At 40.8% G+C, this 18,038-nt stretch overlaps 1 protein-coding gene across 1 annotated transcript in view; it reads left to right on the forward strand.

The window, feature by feature from the left end:
* Window positions 1–18,038, forward strand: part of APPL1 (adaptor protein, phosphotyrosine interacting with PH domain and leucine zipper 1) — a 53,306-nt gene that overhangs the window by 14,603 nt on the left and 20,665 nt on the right. Inside the window, exons 5-12 of the mRNA XM_030570510.1 lie at window positions 3,405–3,492; window positions 4,750–4,791; window positions 6,360–6,418; window positions 6,900–7,046; window positions 9,270–9,352; window positions 9,484–9,642; window positions 11,281–11,469; window positions 13,532–13,574. Of these exons, the coding sequence (XP_030426370.1) occupies window positions 3,405–3,492; window positions 4,750–4,791; window positions 6,360–6,418; window positions 6,900–7,046; window positions 9,270–9,352; window positions 9,484–9,642; window positions 11,281–11,469; window positions 13,532–13,574 (810 nt within the window). The remainder of the gene's footprint in view (window positions 1–3,404; window positions 3,493–4,749; window positions 4,792–6,359; window positions 6,419–6,899; window positions 7,047–9,269; window positions 9,353–9,483; window positions 9,643–11,280; window positions 11,470–13,531; window positions 13,575–18,038) is intronic.

Here is an 18,038-nt window from a genome sequence, read left to right on the forward strand (position 1 = left end):
ACAAAATCATTCACAAGCGGCTGAATAGTGTTAATAAAATCCATTCCATGCTCTTCTTACTACATTCTGTTGCACAGCAGAAGCAACTACGACAGTACACTGTCATAGTTAGGAGGGCGCCGTCTGCTCATTGGGTAGGGTGCTCTGTACACTGCAGCCCAGGTTGGCTGGGGTTAGTTAATTTCAGCTGAGCCTCCCTTTCTTGCCAGCCTGGATTTGAGCTGACAGGTTAGTGAAAGGGAAAGCCCAGAACCAGTGAGAAGAGGACATTCACCTCACATGAGCTTGGCGCAGGGAACCAAGAAATAGATTTAAAAACAAAAATCTGCTAGCCAGAGCCCTTCCCCCGGCTTCCAGGGTTTAATTTCTGAAAACAGCTGGGCAGCTAACCCCAGGCCAAGCCAGCAGAAGGAGTAAAGGGGAACTGAAATCAAGCCAGCTCCATCTTTGATCCTGTAGTAAGCTTCATTCAGGGAAGCACAGTGCCCCTCCCCTCCCTTTTGAGGCACATGGTCCTGTCTCATCCCACCCCACCTTCCATCCCTGTGGCTCTCCTCACTGGCTCACCTGCCTTCTCTTCCCCCCTCTCCCTCCGCCCACTTCATTAGCCATCTTTCTTTGCATCACAGGGTGTGCTACCTACTATGGAACAGTGAGAAAGAACACATTTGGGTAAAAACAAGCCCTGGTTAATGTGCTGCTCTCTCCAAAGTGCACCTGGCTTTAGCAAAGTATTTAATTAGCTTCCACAAACTTCTTTTCCTCGCCTGAAAATTATAGTGATCTCAGCCCAAGAAGCCCTGGAATGTAATTCCTTCTGAGTACATGCTCAATTGAGACATAATAACATTGACTTGGTGTGCAACAGAATGTAGTAAGAAGAGCATGGAATGGATTTTATTAACATTATTGAGCTGCTTGTGAATGATTTTGTGACTAGATATTGGTGTCTTCTTTCTCTGACCTCTCCAACGCATCATCAAGGGTCTACAACCCATCCTGGACAATGATCCCACACTTTCACAGGCCTTGGGTGGCAGGCCTGTCCTTGCCCACAGACAACCTGCCAACCTGAAACATATTCTCACCAGTAACTGCATACTGCACCATAATAACTCTAGCTCAGGAACCAATCCATGCAACAAACCTCGATGTCAACTCTGCCCACATATCTACACCAGTGACACCATCACAGGACCTAACCAGATCAGCCACACCATCACTGGTTCATTCACCTGCACATCCACCAATGTAATATACGCCATCATATGCCAGCAGTGCCCCTCTGCTATGTACATCGGCCAAACTGGACAGTCTCTACGGAAAAGGATAAATGGACACAAATCAGACATTAGGAATGGCAATATACAAAAACCTGTAGGAGAGCACTTCAACCTCCCTGGCCACACTATAGCAGACCTTAAGGAGGCCATCCTTCAGCAAAAAACTTCAGGACCAGACTTCAAAGAGAAACTGCTGAGCTTCAGTTCATCTGCAAATTTGACACCATCAGCTCAGGATTGAACAAAGACTGTGAATGGCTTGCCAACTACAGAACCAGTTTCTCCTCTCTTGGTTTTCACACCTCAACTGCTAGAACAGGGCCTCATCCTCCCTGATTGAACTGACCTCGTTATCTCTAGCTTGCTTGCTAGCATATATATACCTGCCCCTGGAAATTTCCACTACATGCATCTGAGGAAGTGGGTATTCACCCACGAAAGCTCATGCTCCAAAACGTCTGTTAGTCTATAAGGTGCCACAGGATTCTTTGCTGTTCTTTCTCTGAATGTCACTGTAATTGACAGTGAAAGTCACTAGGTTTGTCACTGGTCACTTTGATGCTTATTTTCTCACTAGGGAAACCAAAAAGTCATTAAATCTAGTGACAAAGTTGCTAAGTTAGCAACACCAGGGAAAGCTCTTGGAGTCCCCTGTCCACAGGCATGTCCCTTCAGGTCCTGCTGACTCATAGGCATAGTCCCTGGCTTCTCTCAATGGGTTCATTGTACAGCTGATTGCTTTTGATTGGCCATAGAGCGGGCTGGATAATGTGATGCCAGTCTGTCTGGGTATCACCCAGATACACAGCACAAGTTTGAGATAGCAAATATACCACACATTCATAACTCAAAGATGATACATACATATAAACAAGCTTGTCCTATTTAGCAAATCATAACTTTTCTCCTGATATCTTACATGGCATATCTTGTATAAGATTCGTTGCAATTTTGTAATATTGATATAAATAATATTATAAATGGTCACCTATATTCCATACAGCATCACACACAGTTTTGTTGGAAAATGCAGATTCATCAGACCCAAAATGTTTTGCAGAAATATGTGTGGTTCAGTCCTCCAGTGAACAGGCAAGGTTCTGATAAAACCAAGCCTAATAGCCTAACAGTTTGCCTGAAAGGCTGCTGGGGAATCTGAGCTTCCAGGGTCTGGGGCATCCCCAACATACAGGCTGCCCTGGGGCTGGAGACCCCAGAGTCCAGGGCTCTGGGCAGCCTTGACATGCAGCTAGTCCCGGGGTTTCTAGGCTTTCTGCTACAGAGATGGAAGCACCCGTTTTCAAAGCCCAAAGCCCCCTGGTCAGCTCCTGCTCTGGCTGCCAGGGCATCTAAGTTTCTGGCTCCCTCTCAGTCCACTGCTGACCAGGAGCTTACAGATCCTGTGAGCCATGGTTGAACCAGGAGCCTCGGGGTTGGAGCTTGCAACATCAATTTTGTTGCAGTTTGCTTAATTCTAGTCCTAAACAAAAACTAGACATTTCTAAATTTCCCATGGAACAGAAATTGATTTTTTTTTTCCAGTCAGCTCTATTGAAAACCAAGAGAGGAAAAGTTTCAATAAAGGGGTATAATTATCAGCTAAAAAGCTATAGGCTTTATTCAGTGACCGAACATAATTAAGTCTTTTCCATACTGGCCTATTTTATAATAACACACACCTGCAGGATCTCAATGTGCTTTGACATTCCTCCACATAGATACAAAGACTATATTTTTATAGCTGTCTATCTACAGTGTGTAACCTTATGTTCTCCTAAAGGTGACCTACAAAAGTTGAATTAAAAAAATCCTTCTGTTACTGCAACATGTACTTCATGCTGTTAGCTTCAAGGCTGAGGGGGACTTAGTTACTTTAACACATACATTTAAAATTAAAACTCTGTATTGAATGTCCTTTTTAGCTTGAAGTAGTTTGCAAACATGGCTGAAGCTCAGGAAAGATATTTTAAAGACTTGGTTGTCATCTGTAAGTGAAATTTATACCAAAGCAACTTTGCTCATGGAGGCTAGTAAAGCCAAGCAGAATTGGAATTAGTAATATTTTCCAAAAACTACTTACATTGCTGACTGTTTGCTCTTTTGTTTTTTTCCTCCTTACAGCTCAGCTCTTGTCATGCAGTGCTTTCAACTCAACTAGCTGATGCCATGATGTTTCCCATTACTCAATTTAAAGAAAGGGATCTAAAAGGTAGAGTAGTCAACTGGTTCAAATAGTGGTTTTTATCCATAGCTCTTGCTCTACCTAATTACAGGCTACATTCCTTAATTTACACCTGAGTATACCCCAGCTGTCTCAAACTTGTATATTTTTAATGTAAATCATTGAGATTAGAACTGCTAAACAAATATTTTACAAAACTTTGTTCGTGTTTAAAGGAATTAACCCTATGTCATGTCAACAAACATGTCAATTTCTTTCTGCAAATAAACAGTCCTGTTCAAGATCTAGTTTTTGCAATAGCCTTTCACATAGGTGATCCCAATAAAAATCAGGTTTCAGTTCAAAGATCTAAATAATTTGTAGGTTGTAGTCTATTTCCTAAGGATGTTTGTCCGCATCTAATGCCACCATATAAACTTGTAATGACTGGCAGTCTCTATTCGGGGTAGCTCAACAGTATAATAGGTCTGGATTTGTAAGATGATGTACCTGACACTGCTGGTGAAATAGTTGGCTTTAGCAAATGCTTATAGTTTGTGAGCACTTTATTTTATATTTAACAAAGTGAGATGCACTTCTTTAATAATGTGAAGTTGGTAATTATGGTAGATTTTATTTGCATAGTAAATTTACTAGACTATTGAAAATTGGTTTCAAATATGTAAAATACAGTGAAGTTTTTTTAAAAACACTAATTAAAATTTGTAACGTAAGACATTCCATACTAATACTGTAGACACTAAACTGAAGGAAAAACAATGGCTCTGCCATAATCCAGATAACTCTTTGTGAATTTCAGAAAAGATTATTTTTCTTTTCTGTAGGTGCAATGCCAGGTTGCAGAAGTGGTTATGGAACAAAATAGACAATCTTATTTTTCAGAACAAGAAAGCAATGGTATTTCTCCTGTCAAGTCTAAAATTACTTTTCATAGTCCTCAAGGGTGGCCGTGAACTATTTAGTGGTTATCGAAGATGGTTCCTGATGCCATAGTGGCAGCTGAAAATCTGCTCATTACACAAGTGCATAACCTGCAACTGAGATTATATTTAACATCTAATGAGACCATGTCCTTCTTTATGTACTCTACAAACACTTCCTGTTCACACCAATTACCTAGCTGTGGAAGTGCTTGAAGTTCTCATGGACCCAGAGATAGAGGCCACTTTTCTTCAATCTTTTTTTATAAAGAAAAAAAAACTAAAACACTATCAAATATTCACATAATGATGTTATAGTTTCTTCTGATATTGGTCTCTTACTCAAATATAATATTCTTTGCAGAGATATTGACTTTAAAAGAAGTTTTCCAAATTGCCAGCAATGGTAAGTACACCGTAAACATTTAATTTTCCCGTGAATATTTGTATAACAGAATATAAAATCAGGAGGTAGGGTGGGGATTTAAAAGGGATTTTCAATGCACATAGCTTTCCTAGCTTTCTTTGAAAATCCCAGTCTTGAGTCTCAAAGGTTTATGGAAAATTGGAGTCCAAACAAACTAATTTCATGTGGCAAGGTGAGCCTCCATAGCCCTGCCCTGGCACTACTCACCCTGCCTCAGTCCCCCAGCACTTCCCAGGAAACTCACAGATAGTAATCTCTCCCAGCACCTACTGGCAAGGTATTAGTAACAAACTTAGACAATAGTCCTGAGTGCCATGTAAACAAACAGGATCTTGTTCTTCTCCTGGGCCCAAGTCTTATTTCTTTTCTGCTCTCCTACAAAGAACTGACTTTCAGGGCGCTTTTTCCCTCTGGGAGTCTATTTTCCAGGCCAGACCCAGGAGCAGCTTCCCTCCTGTAACCCTCAATTTTCCTTCAGCCTATTTACCTGGAGATTACCCTTCTCCAGGGCTTTCCAGAGGAGCCAACTGCCCTTCAACTGAGCTCTCTTGCCCTTTCTGGTCATTCTTTGACCCCTTCCTGGCTAGGTCTAATAATCGAGCAGGGCTTTCTGATTCCTAGATGATAAGGATCAGCTCGGAGAGTAGCTGTTCTGTCACAGGCAAAGCTGGCCCTGACTCCCTTTAAAGGGCCAGTCAGCCTGTGACAACTTCCTTTAGTGAAAACATAACTGAAAATTAATGCAGTTACTACTAACTAATGGAAACAAAGCACTAAATATAGTAAAAATAGAATGACTAAGTGTATTGTTAAGTATTGCGGGTAGCCGTGTTAGTCTGTATGCCACTGGACTCGTTGTTGAAGTGTATTGTTGTTTAGGTCTTAGTTGGTTTATGAATTGCTGTGCTCTGAAATAGGGATTGGCTTAATTAATGGAAGTTTAGTTCCCTGAAATTGCTATTTCATATTTATTTTTCTGTGTTAGGTGTGGTAATGGTTTAAAAATGTAGTTGGTGTTTGCAGGAGAGAGGAGAATGCACTGTTCAGTCAGTTTCTTTTAATGTTAATCCTTTTCGTATATGTTAATAAAGTGGGCAAGTTTTAGATGGAATCTATTTTCTTTATAGAACAGAATATGCAAATAACTTTATTAATAAAAGTGCTTCTTCATTTCAGAAACTGTGGCTTGACCACTTTGAAGAATAATAGGTATTTAGGGAAAGTTTTCCTGACAGTTTCTGTTTCTAATTTTTGTGAGGATACTTGTATAACTGTTTAGAATTTGTCTCCAGCTTAGGTAGCTAGGGTAGTGGAACGATAGTCAAGAGAACAAAAATTATTCATGAGATCTCATTTTTTAAAAGTTTAATGTTTTAATTTTGGAGAGCTTTGTGTTCCAAGTGTCAGTGAAAGAAACCATTAAAAATCTAAGTAGTTTTATTTTGTTTCATTGAATTTAAATATTGTCCATTATTGTATCTTTTCTATGTTATACATTTGCTTAATTTATTAAATGACTATAAGATATTAAATATTTTATTATTTAGATCATGATACTGCCATTAACAGATACAGTCGGCTGTCAAAAAGAAGAGAGAATGAAAAGGTTTGTGAGACGTACTTTTAAGCAGCCTCTTTAGAGGAGAGAAACCAAAATATTCTAGAATAGACATAATCTCCAATGATGGCAAATAATATGCTACAGAGTAGACTTTTTTCTTAAGTTCTGATAGATCAGGTTCTAATAGTAGAGACAACTTTTTACAGCAGACAAAAGCCGCTTTCTCATTGTAGGAATGGCATGTCATATTTTTAAAATGCTCTGAGTCTAAGGGTGCAATATTATATTCAGGTACATTTGGTTAAAGAGAGAACTCTGTGCTAGAAAAATAGAATGCAGGGTTTAGTTACCATTGATTCCTCCTCCATAATCTTTAGAAAAGGACTCATGGGGCAAAAAGTGCCATTTCTTGTGTATGGTGAATTTTTTTTATGGTAAAGTTTCAGTGCTGGTTATAAATAAAACCTGTACAGAAAGGATATGCTAAACAACGAGTCACAAACTTTGTAATTTTTTTTCTCTTTAGGTCAAGTATGAAGTTACAGAAGATGTGTATACTTCCAAGAAGAAACAGCATCAGACTATGATGCATTATTTCTGTGCATTAAATACTCTTCAGTACAAGAAGAAAATAGCCATGCTGGAACCCTTGCTAGGATATATGCAAGCTCAGGTGAATATTTCAAACACTGAAAGCTGTAGCTTTGAAATAAGGCTGGAGAGTACCTTTCACAGCATTGCTGGTAGGAACTTTCTCACAGCATTGTTAGTGACTGTTGAGTAAATCTTTGGCACTGACAAGTACGCGGAGAAGCTAAGCTTTGAATGACTATAGCAATGGTATGGTCTTCTCACCTGCAAGAGAAGGGTTCCTGCAGTTCAGTGTTGAAGCACATTCTGAGGGAATGATATGGGGAAGCTTGTGCTATTACTCTCCTTTGGCAGCTGTTCTGAGGGCTTGTCTACACTGCACTGCAGTCTTGTGATCTAACTGTTCCATGTGAATGCTGCTGGTGTGAACTAAAAGGTACCGAATGTGTTAATAGTCCTGTTTGAAAAGGGACTATGGTCATGCAAGCTAGGTACCTTTTAGTTCACGCCAGCAGTGTCCACATGAGGCAATTAAGATTGCAACAATTTGGTGAACTCTGCAACTCATGCTCCCCATAGTTCACACTGTGGCCCAATGTAGACATATCCCTAGAGTCAGTCATTGCAATCTCATCACTGCTGGAATGCTGGAGGCAATGGAATGGTGTTCACAATCGTTCTGGCTCAGGTTAGTAGATAACTTACTAAAGATAATTGTTGAAAATTCACTTTTCTTTTTACATATGTATTCAGAGAGAATATGACAAATCACTTTCTGCCTCTGTCACTAAGTTTTGAAAAGAAACTAGCCCACAAGCTTGCCTTTACTATAGTCACTCTCTTGCTTTCATTATATTCAACTGTAACACAAGAAACCTACAGTATCCTGTATCCTGTAAGACATTAGCTGATGCGAAAGCTAGCATAAGGGTCGTTAGGTAGGCTGTAACCCTTGGCATAGATCAGCCTTTTGATTACCTTTTGATTTTAGGAACAAAAAAGAGCTTGCTCACTAGTAGGATGTGGAAATGTTCCAGTAAGTGCTACGGTAAGAAACATGGAAGTAGTAACCATGAGTGGTAGTTACATATATCAATATACTAACCTATAGAAGAACAACACCTCAACATTAGTAGGATGAGGAAATACAAATAAGGAAAATGAGGAAAAACCCCTACTGAATAATGCATTAGATATAGTGGCCTTAGAATAACAGAAAAGTTGCATCCCAGCCTTTGGGGGTAAGAGAGAGATGTAGCCCATGAAAAGGGCCAGAATGATGGCCACTGATGATGAGGAGGAAAGTGATGGTGATGAGGAAGATAATGACTGACATTTCAGATTGTTCTGCAAGGGCTGATGTGAGTATAGGGGACATGCAGATGCACTTCTGTAGTGTCTCTATCTACCTCATTGAGTTAGTGTTTGTGACTTTCCTAAATGTATTAATAAACTATTTGGAAATATAGAAGCATTCCTATAATGTGAGTGTTGCAATTGTGCACATCGGGGTTCCCAACTCTATGGTAATTTTAGTAATCCTGTGCCTGATCTTGGGGCAAGAACCTGTCAACCCTGAAAGTGATAACTGGAATTCTTAGGTAGTCAATATAATTAATACATAATCTATGGATCAGGCTACAGAATTTGAGTCGTCATTCATTTTCTTTGCTATGTGAGTATATTTGATGAAACTCTGACCTCATTGAAATCAATGGTAAATCTCCCATAGATGTCACTGGAGCCAGGAATACACAAATCTCCTACTTTGTTTTTATGCAGAACTACCCATAAGATCAGTCTTTTAAAGTGGAGACACAATGATAATAATTTGTGTGCTCAAACAGATCAAAAGTTTGTAGTAAAAAATAAGCTAATATAGATACCTTGTCAGAACATGTCATTACCAGAGAACTTAGCCTCCTTTTTCCTTTCATAAAAGGTTTATTTTATCCTCATACTGTGATTGAAATGCTTCCATGTTCTTCTTCAATATGAGTACTACTGTGCTGGAGCTATAGAAGAGAAGCAGAAGTAGGAACTAAATTGGAATATCATCTGCAGTTAAGCAAAACAATACAGCTGCATTCTGGTTACATCTTATCTGAGCAGTGTTGTAAGGCATGAAGGACATGTTCCAAAATCTTTAGATTCAGCAGGATGGATATCCTCACAATCACAATGTTCCTACTATTGGATCTCTTACTAGGGTTTTTAAAAAAACATAAATAGATGGGTTTTGTTTGGTTTGTTAAATGAATAGTTTCTCTCTCTCTCTCCTTTTTTATTTTTTTTTTATTTTAAGATAAGTTTCTTTAAAATGGGTTCAGAAAATCTTACTGAGCAGCTGGAAGAATTTTTAACCAATATTGGGACAAGTGTACAAAAGTAAGTTTTTGTTCTTATTCGTTTAATTGTTTCTTTAATGCCTAATATTGCCTTCACTAATTTTCTTTTTTGAGTCTGCCTACTGCTACATCATCTCTGTTAATAACACTTGGTATTTTATGCTATTTTAGTGTTCGCCGGGAAATGGATTCTGAGGTAGAAACCATGCAGCAGACCATAGAGGACTTGGAAGTAGCCAGTGATCCATTATATTTACCTGATCCAGATACAACAAAATTTCCTGTCCATAGAAATCTAACACGGAAAGCTGGCTATCTTAATGCAAGGAAGTAAGCTACCTACTATTATTTTAAAATGTCAGAATAACTTTACTCATTTTAAAAAAGGCACTTTGGATAAAGAAGTGATATTTATAAAAAAAAAGTTTGGATTGTACATACACATTTTAATTGGTCAAATTGAACTAGCCACAGTGAAGCTTGACATGCTTCCTTTCTTTGTATTCTCCTCACATGATAGATTGAGTTGTGTATTAGTTGGCATTAATTTCTGGATTTTAGTAATTGGCCCACCTATTAATACTTTGCATTATTCATTCAGTGATCTTAAAAGAAAGGTAAGTGTTCTTAATGCCATAAGATGGAGACATAAACAGAGAGAGATCAAGTGACTTCCTCATAGTCAGAAGAGCCTAGAAGTCAGGAATAGAGAGACACTTCCTGATTTTCAACTAGTGGTTAGAGAAATTATGCTCCTTTGTTAAAGAAACTTAATCCCCTGGATATTTGTGCCTACAAAAGAAATATGGAGATATATGTATTATTCAGTATTAGTTGGGTTGTAATCTCAGAAAAAGCCAGTATTTGAAGGATTAATACTATATTATGTTGCTCTTTATCTATGTATAATACAACTTTAGGATAAAAGTTTGGGTTACGGTAGAATAAGTACTTGTACTTGTACTTTTGAAATACAAGGAAAACACATTATGCATTATACTAAACAGACTTGAGAACATGAATGGCAATTTAAAGGAGTCCTTTTTGGCCCACTAGAGGGAGGTGGTGGTCCACATATGTAAAGGCGACTTATTGGTTTTACAATTGGTTAAAAACGAATGAAAGCTATAAACTTTATGTGTTCCCAGTTTATACCATGTTCTGCATACATGGTGAACTTTATAAAAATCAGACTAATGTTACAACATCAACCTAGAGGAAAAGTACTTTCTTGAGCTTAAACTCTGAATTATTTAAATAGTTCAATTTTTGTAGCTAATGTTGAAGTGAGAAGACCTGTACAAAAACAAAGATGAAGTTCTAGTGTTGGGTATTCTCAGTGCAATACCCCAGTTTATGTATCATGGAATTCCTCTTACATAGATCTGCAGAGGCTGTATGCTGTGGTCCATGGCTCCTGCAGTCTCTTCCTGTGAATCAAATAAATAAATTAGGTGGAAAGTGCTAGATCTTTAGTTGGCTATGTTGATATTAATACTTGATATCTAAATTAAGTATTCTCAGTGGATTAAAACAAAATGCATTTTTTGTGTTAAAGAACTCTTGATCCTACCACCAAAGAGGTAAGGAAAAAAGAAGACCCTTTGATTTTTGTGACCCATAAAGCAACAACCTAAACACCACTGGTTAAAACACAATTGTTTTAACCTTTACTTCTAATTAAGTTTCTTACAGCTGTAACAGTTGGCTAGTATATTACTTTTACATGGTTCATTGTACAACTGTAGGATATTTAAATCTGTTTAGCTTGAAGTAAACTGGTACAAATGGTGAAGAAACCAACTATGTTGTATAAATTAATCTAGGATTTAGTGAAAATCTATTTGGTTTTATTTTCATAAAAAGACTTGGAGGTTTTGTTTTTCTGATTTCTTTTGTATTTTTCTAACTTAGGGGTCTGGCTTAAATATGCAATCCACTAAATCAGTGTCGTCTTTCTTGTTTCAGTAAGACTGGGCTGGTGTCTTCCAGTTGGGACAGACAGTTTTATTTTACTCAGGGTGGAAACCTAATGAGTCAGGCAAGAGGTGACGTAGCTGGAGGACTTGTCATGGACATAGACAACTGTTCCGTAATGGCTGTGGACTGTGAGGACAGAAGATACTGCTTTCAGATAACATCTTTTGATGGCAAAAAGTTAGTATTCATTCTCAAGGTAGTGTTATCTGTAAATGATACTATATTCATTAACTGAAAAAAGAGACAAATTTCAATTTTGGCTGGTTAAAAATTGAACGTTTTGTTTTTTTTGTTTTAAACAACCCTATAGACTCTGCCTTTTTTTCTCCACCATATCCTAAACAACAGCCACATGGAGCTGCTGATAACAGGTTGAAATAATCAAAGCCCACAACAGTTTCATAACCATAAATGGTTACATTGCATGTTGATCAACCTGTAATCTATATTCATTTAAACTGTGTGAATGTTTTTGGATAATTCCAAAACATTTGCACTGAAATCTGAGTATGTATTAAGTGAGGCTCAGAATGCTAGCATGTGGATAGTTTTCCATTTGTTGTTGGAGCAATGCTTCTGGATTTTAACCCTCATATTTACTTTATTAACAAGACGTTTATTATAAATACAGTGTACCACTGTAAACACATTTATTAGTATTACTTAGGTTTGTCTAGTTCTAAATAACTGGGATGTCAAGCAGATAAAATTCAGTGTAATTCTTGCAATTTCTGCTGAGCTGTCAGTTCAAACATCTAGCGTTTGCCACAAGCACCAGAATCCTTCCATACAGCTGTAAGTGTAACCTCTTACTTCTGATGTCCATAGACTAGACTTCCAGGCATGAAATGCAGTCCTGGACTCTCAGAAAATGAGCTGTTGATTTGTGTATGATATCTGTGAACTAAGTGTGTACCCAAGCTTGAATATACTTTTAAATAAGATTTGAACACAACCGTAAATGTGTTTGTAATGCAATTTCATTCTAAAGAGCACATAACTGTTTTGACATATTAACCATAACTTACAACAAAAATCCATTATATGGGTAGATGGTGTATTATATTGTATTAGAAATGTAACTATTCTGCCATAAATTGGTGTTTTGAGATAATGAAGTATAAGTACTGTTGCATTACCTTGCATTCATCACAACCCAACATTCAACCTTAGAACCATTTGGTGTATATAGCATGTTGTTAGGGCTGAATTCTCTTTGCCATTTGAACATAAAAATATCTTGATTGTGCTGTAGCACACACTGATAGCCTATGAGACCACTACAAAATTATTATACATTTTTATAATAGCCTAATTGTTTTAACAAACATCTGCATAACAACTTGCCTTGATGTGTCTCTGTTGATATTTAAAAAAAAACTAATAGTCTTGTACACATGGATGTGAAAGTGATCTGAATAATAACTTTACATATGTAGAAAGTATGAAGTGCTTTTCAGAATCCTTTATCAAAAACTTTTAAAAGCAATGTTGTTGTATCTGTATCAACAAAATCATCCATAGCTTGAGTATCTTTCATTCTTACCCTTCCCAGCGATTTTAAAACTGAGATAGTCATACCAAAATAAGTATTGCTTTTTCATGAGAAGCTCCAAATTTAGCAGGGTGCAGCATAGCTTCTTTTTTCTTCTAGAAAGGAAGATTCAATATTCAATTCTTTACTTTGTGCAATAATATCTAGATCCTGGAGAAAAAAGGTTGGAGTCATCTACATTAATACTTTTCTCTTGTTTGGACACTTACAAGGCCCTGTCATTGTTTTGTGTATGAGATAGTGAGCTGACTAGTGCTTGTGGGGCACAGGCTGTGGGCTGTTTCATTGCTGTGTAGACTTTCGGATTCCACCTGGAATCTAAGCTCTGAGACCTCCCACCTCACAGGGTCCTAGTGCCCAGGCTCCAACCCAAGCCTCTACCCAGCAATGAAACAACCCCGAGTCGAAGTCGGCTGACACAGGCCAGCCACTGTATCTGGTTTCTGTGTAAACATACCCATGGATGTGAAACCGTCAAGCCCGTTTCAGACCATAATATCTGATTGTTCAATTGTTGTATGTGCATCCTTGCCGGATTTTTCCATAGAAATAAAATTGCTTGCATCTTCAGTTAGATTTAGTTTCTATTTAGTATGTATTTACCTCCAGACAAAAAGTTATTGAAAAGATCTTTTTCTTTCAAATAAATGAGCCTGAGCATTTTTTTATTCTCTCTTCTTTCAGATCTTCGATCTTACAGGCAGAGAGTAAAAAAGATTATGAAGAGGTAAGCTTACAGGAAGTGTGTGGTGGTTCAGATGCTTTTTCTGATAATTTATTACACATAAGAAATATTTCTTAGGTTACTTGTGAGGCTCAAAGTGAATAGTGACCTGAAGATTTCTTCTACCCATACTGACAGGTGTCAAGAAGGTGTCACTTTGTCTCTACCCTGGAAAAAAAATCTGTGCCAGCAAAAGTGATTGTCATAGGGGCCCTATAGGTTTAACTTGGAGTTAAAATGGCCAGCATAGTCATTGGCAATAAGAGAAACAAACACTTACTGCACACGTTTTTTGGGGGGAAAGGGGGTGCTGTATTCTTTTTTTTCTTTCGAGTCAGCCAGCTATAGAAAGCAAAAGAGAGCCCAAAATGAAATATCCTGAGTGCCTTGTTGCAAAACGAGGAAAACCACATCCAAACTTTGTTTAAAAAGCGCTCAGTCTAAAGATCATAGAATTAATTTTGTAAAAGTCATGCTCTCTTAGTTTCTTTGCTAAGGTTCTTTTTGATGGTAGCTTTAGAACTGAGTTAAGAAGCAGGCACAGGATCATGCATCCTTAGCAAGAAGTTGAGGTGGAGTATAGAAAGGCATTTAATGCTTTCAGTATCTGCTAAGATCACTGCCAACTGCTGGGTGATCAAACAAACAAATACATGTTTCAAACAAAAACCAAATGTCTGTTTGCTTTCTAGTTGCATTCGACACTCATTCTTCTATAAGGGTTGAGGTCCCCAGATCCACCTTGCAGCAAGAATGCACCTATGCAGCTGCCACTGACTCCTTCAGTGAAACACCACTCTTGTTTACATACAGGCTTCAGATTTACCCAGTTATATTCAAAGGTCACAACGTAAAGGTTCTTATGTGACTCTTCTCATCTGCTGTCTGCCCAGACTCTTCTCACATCTTGTGCAGCTCACACTATGGTGAAATCTGATTGTCTTCCACCTAATGTCCCCATCCTGGGATTAAACAGTACTCCCACATAGTTAGTATCCATCCCTCTTCTTTAAGGCTTCTCTCTTTAAGTCCAACCAGGGCTTTTCCCAGTGTCCCTGGACCTCCCCCACACCCCCTCAGTATTTTCAGAATCTACACTGAGGTAATTCCCCTGAGCCATTCTTTTCTCAGGGTATGTCTACACCTACAATTTTGCAGTGCTGGTTGTTACAGCTGTGTTAGTACAGCTGTATAGGGCCAGCGCTGCAGAGTGGCCACACTTACAGCAACCAGCGCTGCAAGTGGTGTTAGATGTGGCCACACTGCAGCGCTGTTGGGAGTGGTGCATTGTGGGTGGCTATCCCACAGAGCACCTCGTCCCATTTCGGCGCTGTGGCTTGTGGGAAGGGGAAGGAAGTGTGATTGTCTTTCCGCTTCCTGTTCCAACGCCCCGTGGTGCTTTGGTACACATTCCGAGCAGTGTGGCAGCATTGTGATTGTACAGCGCTTTTTCTGCGATTTTTTTTTTTATAAATGGATCCTGAGCAGCTGATGACCTTATTGATGAATGTTGCCAGCACATCGCGCTTGGCAGTGGAGCTATTCCTTCAGTTGCAAAATGAGAGTGACAGTGAGAGTGACAGTGACAGTGAGGAGTCAGACAATGATATTGAATCGCCTCACTGTGAAGACAGTAAATTGCTTGTAGCAGTAACAGACGTGCTCAGCTCCGTGGACCGGCGCATTTGGGCTCGGGAAACCAGCACTCAGTGGTGGGATCAAATCGTCCTGCAATCCTGGGATGACGAGCAGTGGCTGCAGAACTTTCGGATGAGAAAAGCCACTTTCATGGGACTGTGTGCTGAGCTCGCCCCTACCCTGCGGCACAGGGACACGAGATTGAGAGCTGCCCTGCCAGTGGAGAAGCGGGTGGCTATTGCAATCTGGAAGCTGGCAACTCCAGACTGCTTCAGATCGGAGGCGAACCAGTTTGGAGTGGGAAAGTCTACTGTTGGAATGGTGCTGATGCAAGTTTGCAGGGCCATTAATCGCACCCTGCTAAGAAGAACCGTGACTCTTGGGAACGTGCAGGACATTGTAGATGGCTTTGCAGAAATGGGGTTCCCTAACTGTGGAGGGGCAATAGATGGGACGCATATTCCTATTCTGTCACCACCCCACCTGGCATCAGAGTATGTTAATCGCAAGGGGTATTTCTCCGTGGTTCTGCAAGCGCTTGTGGATCACCGTGGGCATTTCACTGACATTTACTCAGGATGGCCTGGAAAGGTGCACGATGCACGCATATTTCAGAACAGTGCCCTGTTCAGGAGGCTGAGGGCCGGGACTTTTTTTTCCCAGACCGCAAGATCACAGTAGGGGACGTCGAAATGCCCACTGTGATCCTTGGAGACCCCGCTTACCCCTTAATGCCATGGCTCATGAAATCATATACAGGGAAGCTTGACAGGAGCAAGGACCGGTTCAACTACAGGCTGAGCCGGTGCAGAATGATTGTGGAGTGTGCTTTTGGCCATTTGAAAGCTCGCTGGCGCTGTCTTTATGGGAAGCTAGATTTGGTGGAAAGCAGCATCACCGCTGTTATATCCACGTGCTGCACCCTCCATAATATTTGTGAAGGGAAGGGTGAAAGATTCAGTGAGGAATGGACCTCCGAGGTTCAACGCCTGGAGGATGAGTTTGCTCAGCCAGAGAGCAGAACTAATAGGGAGGCCCAGGAAAGGGCTTCAAGGATTAGGGATGCTTTAAGGGAGCAATTTGATGCTGAGAGCCAACAGTAATGTTTGATGCATTTGATGTGCTTTGCTTTACCTTGCTGTGTAATATTTACCACTTCCAGCAACAATAAAACGTAGTGAAAGAAATAGAAAAAAAAAAACTTTATTCAACATACAGTACATAACAGGCAAGGGGGTAGGGTGGTGGACTGTACATTTACAGGTTTTAATATGTCCTATTTTGATCAATATTCACTGTCTGCTGCACTTCAGGATTACTATGCTGCAGGATAATGGGGGTGGAGTGAACAGGGTAAGAATTATAGTTATCAGGGCTGGTAGGTGATCTTATAGGTGTTGGGAGCAGCTGGGGATAATACGGAACTGGCTGCTGGAGAAAGTTGTTTTGTGGAAATACTGGGGAACAAGGAAGAGGGCTTTGGGAGGGCTGTGGGTTACCACGGTACATATTTGTCTGCATGGCTACAAGAGTCTCGAAAGACTCAGTTTGGCGAGACAGGAGGCTTATCTGCTTTGTGGTTTTTTTGGCAGACAATTCCTTTCTCCTGCTTTCTGTTTGCCTCCATTCATGTACACTCTTTCTCCATTCATGTACAGTCTTTCTCCACTCATGTACAGTGCTTCTCCATTCACAGGTCTTCTCTCTCCATTCCTCTGTCTTCCTACTTTCTCTGTTGTAGTGGCTCATTACAGACTTGATCAATTCCTCTTTTGATTTCCTAGGATTCCGTCTCAAGTTCTGCAATCTACGTGAGGCCGGTGATATGGCTGCAGTAGTCAAGGTCCCTAGAAAACAGAGAGATAGAACCATGTAATACACAGAGGCATCATTGTTTATTATCACAGTTTGAAGGACTTTTTAGACTTTTGGTAGCATCCTTCTCACATAACAAAGGGAGGATAGGCAAGCTAAGTCATGGCGAGCAATGGGGCGAGTGGTTTTGCCCCGATTTCCCCTTGGGAGTGGGAATTGACCGGGGGGGGGGGGAACGCGGTGCTGGATGCCTGCTCGGAGGGTGGGTGGGGAACACCAGAGCACACCGCGGGGCAGGATGCCTGCTTGGAGTGGGGGTCGGGGAACACCTGAGCACACCGCGGGGAAGGATACCTGCTTGGAGGGGGGGGGTCGAGGAACACCGGAGCACACCGCGGGGCAGGATGCCTGCTTGGAGTGGGGGACGGGGAACACCTGAGCATACCGCGGGGCTGCCTACGTGCTGGGGGGGGCGGTGGGAAACACGGGAGCACACCGTGGGCTGGATGCCTGCTTGGAGGGTGGGTGGGGAACACCAGAGCACACCGCGGGAAAGGATACCTGCTTGGAGGGGGGGGTCGGGGAACACCAGAGCACACTGCGGGGCTGGATGCCTGCTTGGAGGGGGGGGTCGGGGAACACCAGAGCACACCGCGGGGCTGGATGCCTGCTTGGAGTGGGGGACGGGGAACACCTGAGCACACCGCAGGGCTGCCTACGTGCTGGGGGGTGTGTGGGAAACACGGGAGCACACCGCGGGGCTGGATGCCTGCTTGGAGTGGAGGTTGGGGAACACCAGAGCACACCGCAGGGAAGGATACCTGCTTGGAGGGGGGTTCGGGGAACACCGGAGCACACCGCGTGGCTGCCTACGTGCTGGGAAGGGTGGGGGGTAAAAACAGAGCGCCAGGGGCTGGGGAACCGTGAATCTGGCGCCCTGCACTCAATTATCCCTAAACTCTCAACAGGGTTTCTACTGCCAGACATATCATTGCTGCGTGTTACCTGGGAAGA

This window comes from Gopherus evgoodei, chromosome 7, assembly GCF_007399415.2.
Source record: "Gopherus evgoodei ecotype Sinaloan lineage chromosome 7, rGopEvg1_v1.p, whole genome shotgun sequence".
Lineage (NCBI taxonomy): Eukaryota > Metazoa > Chordata > Testudines > Testudinidae > Gopherus > Gopherus evgoodei.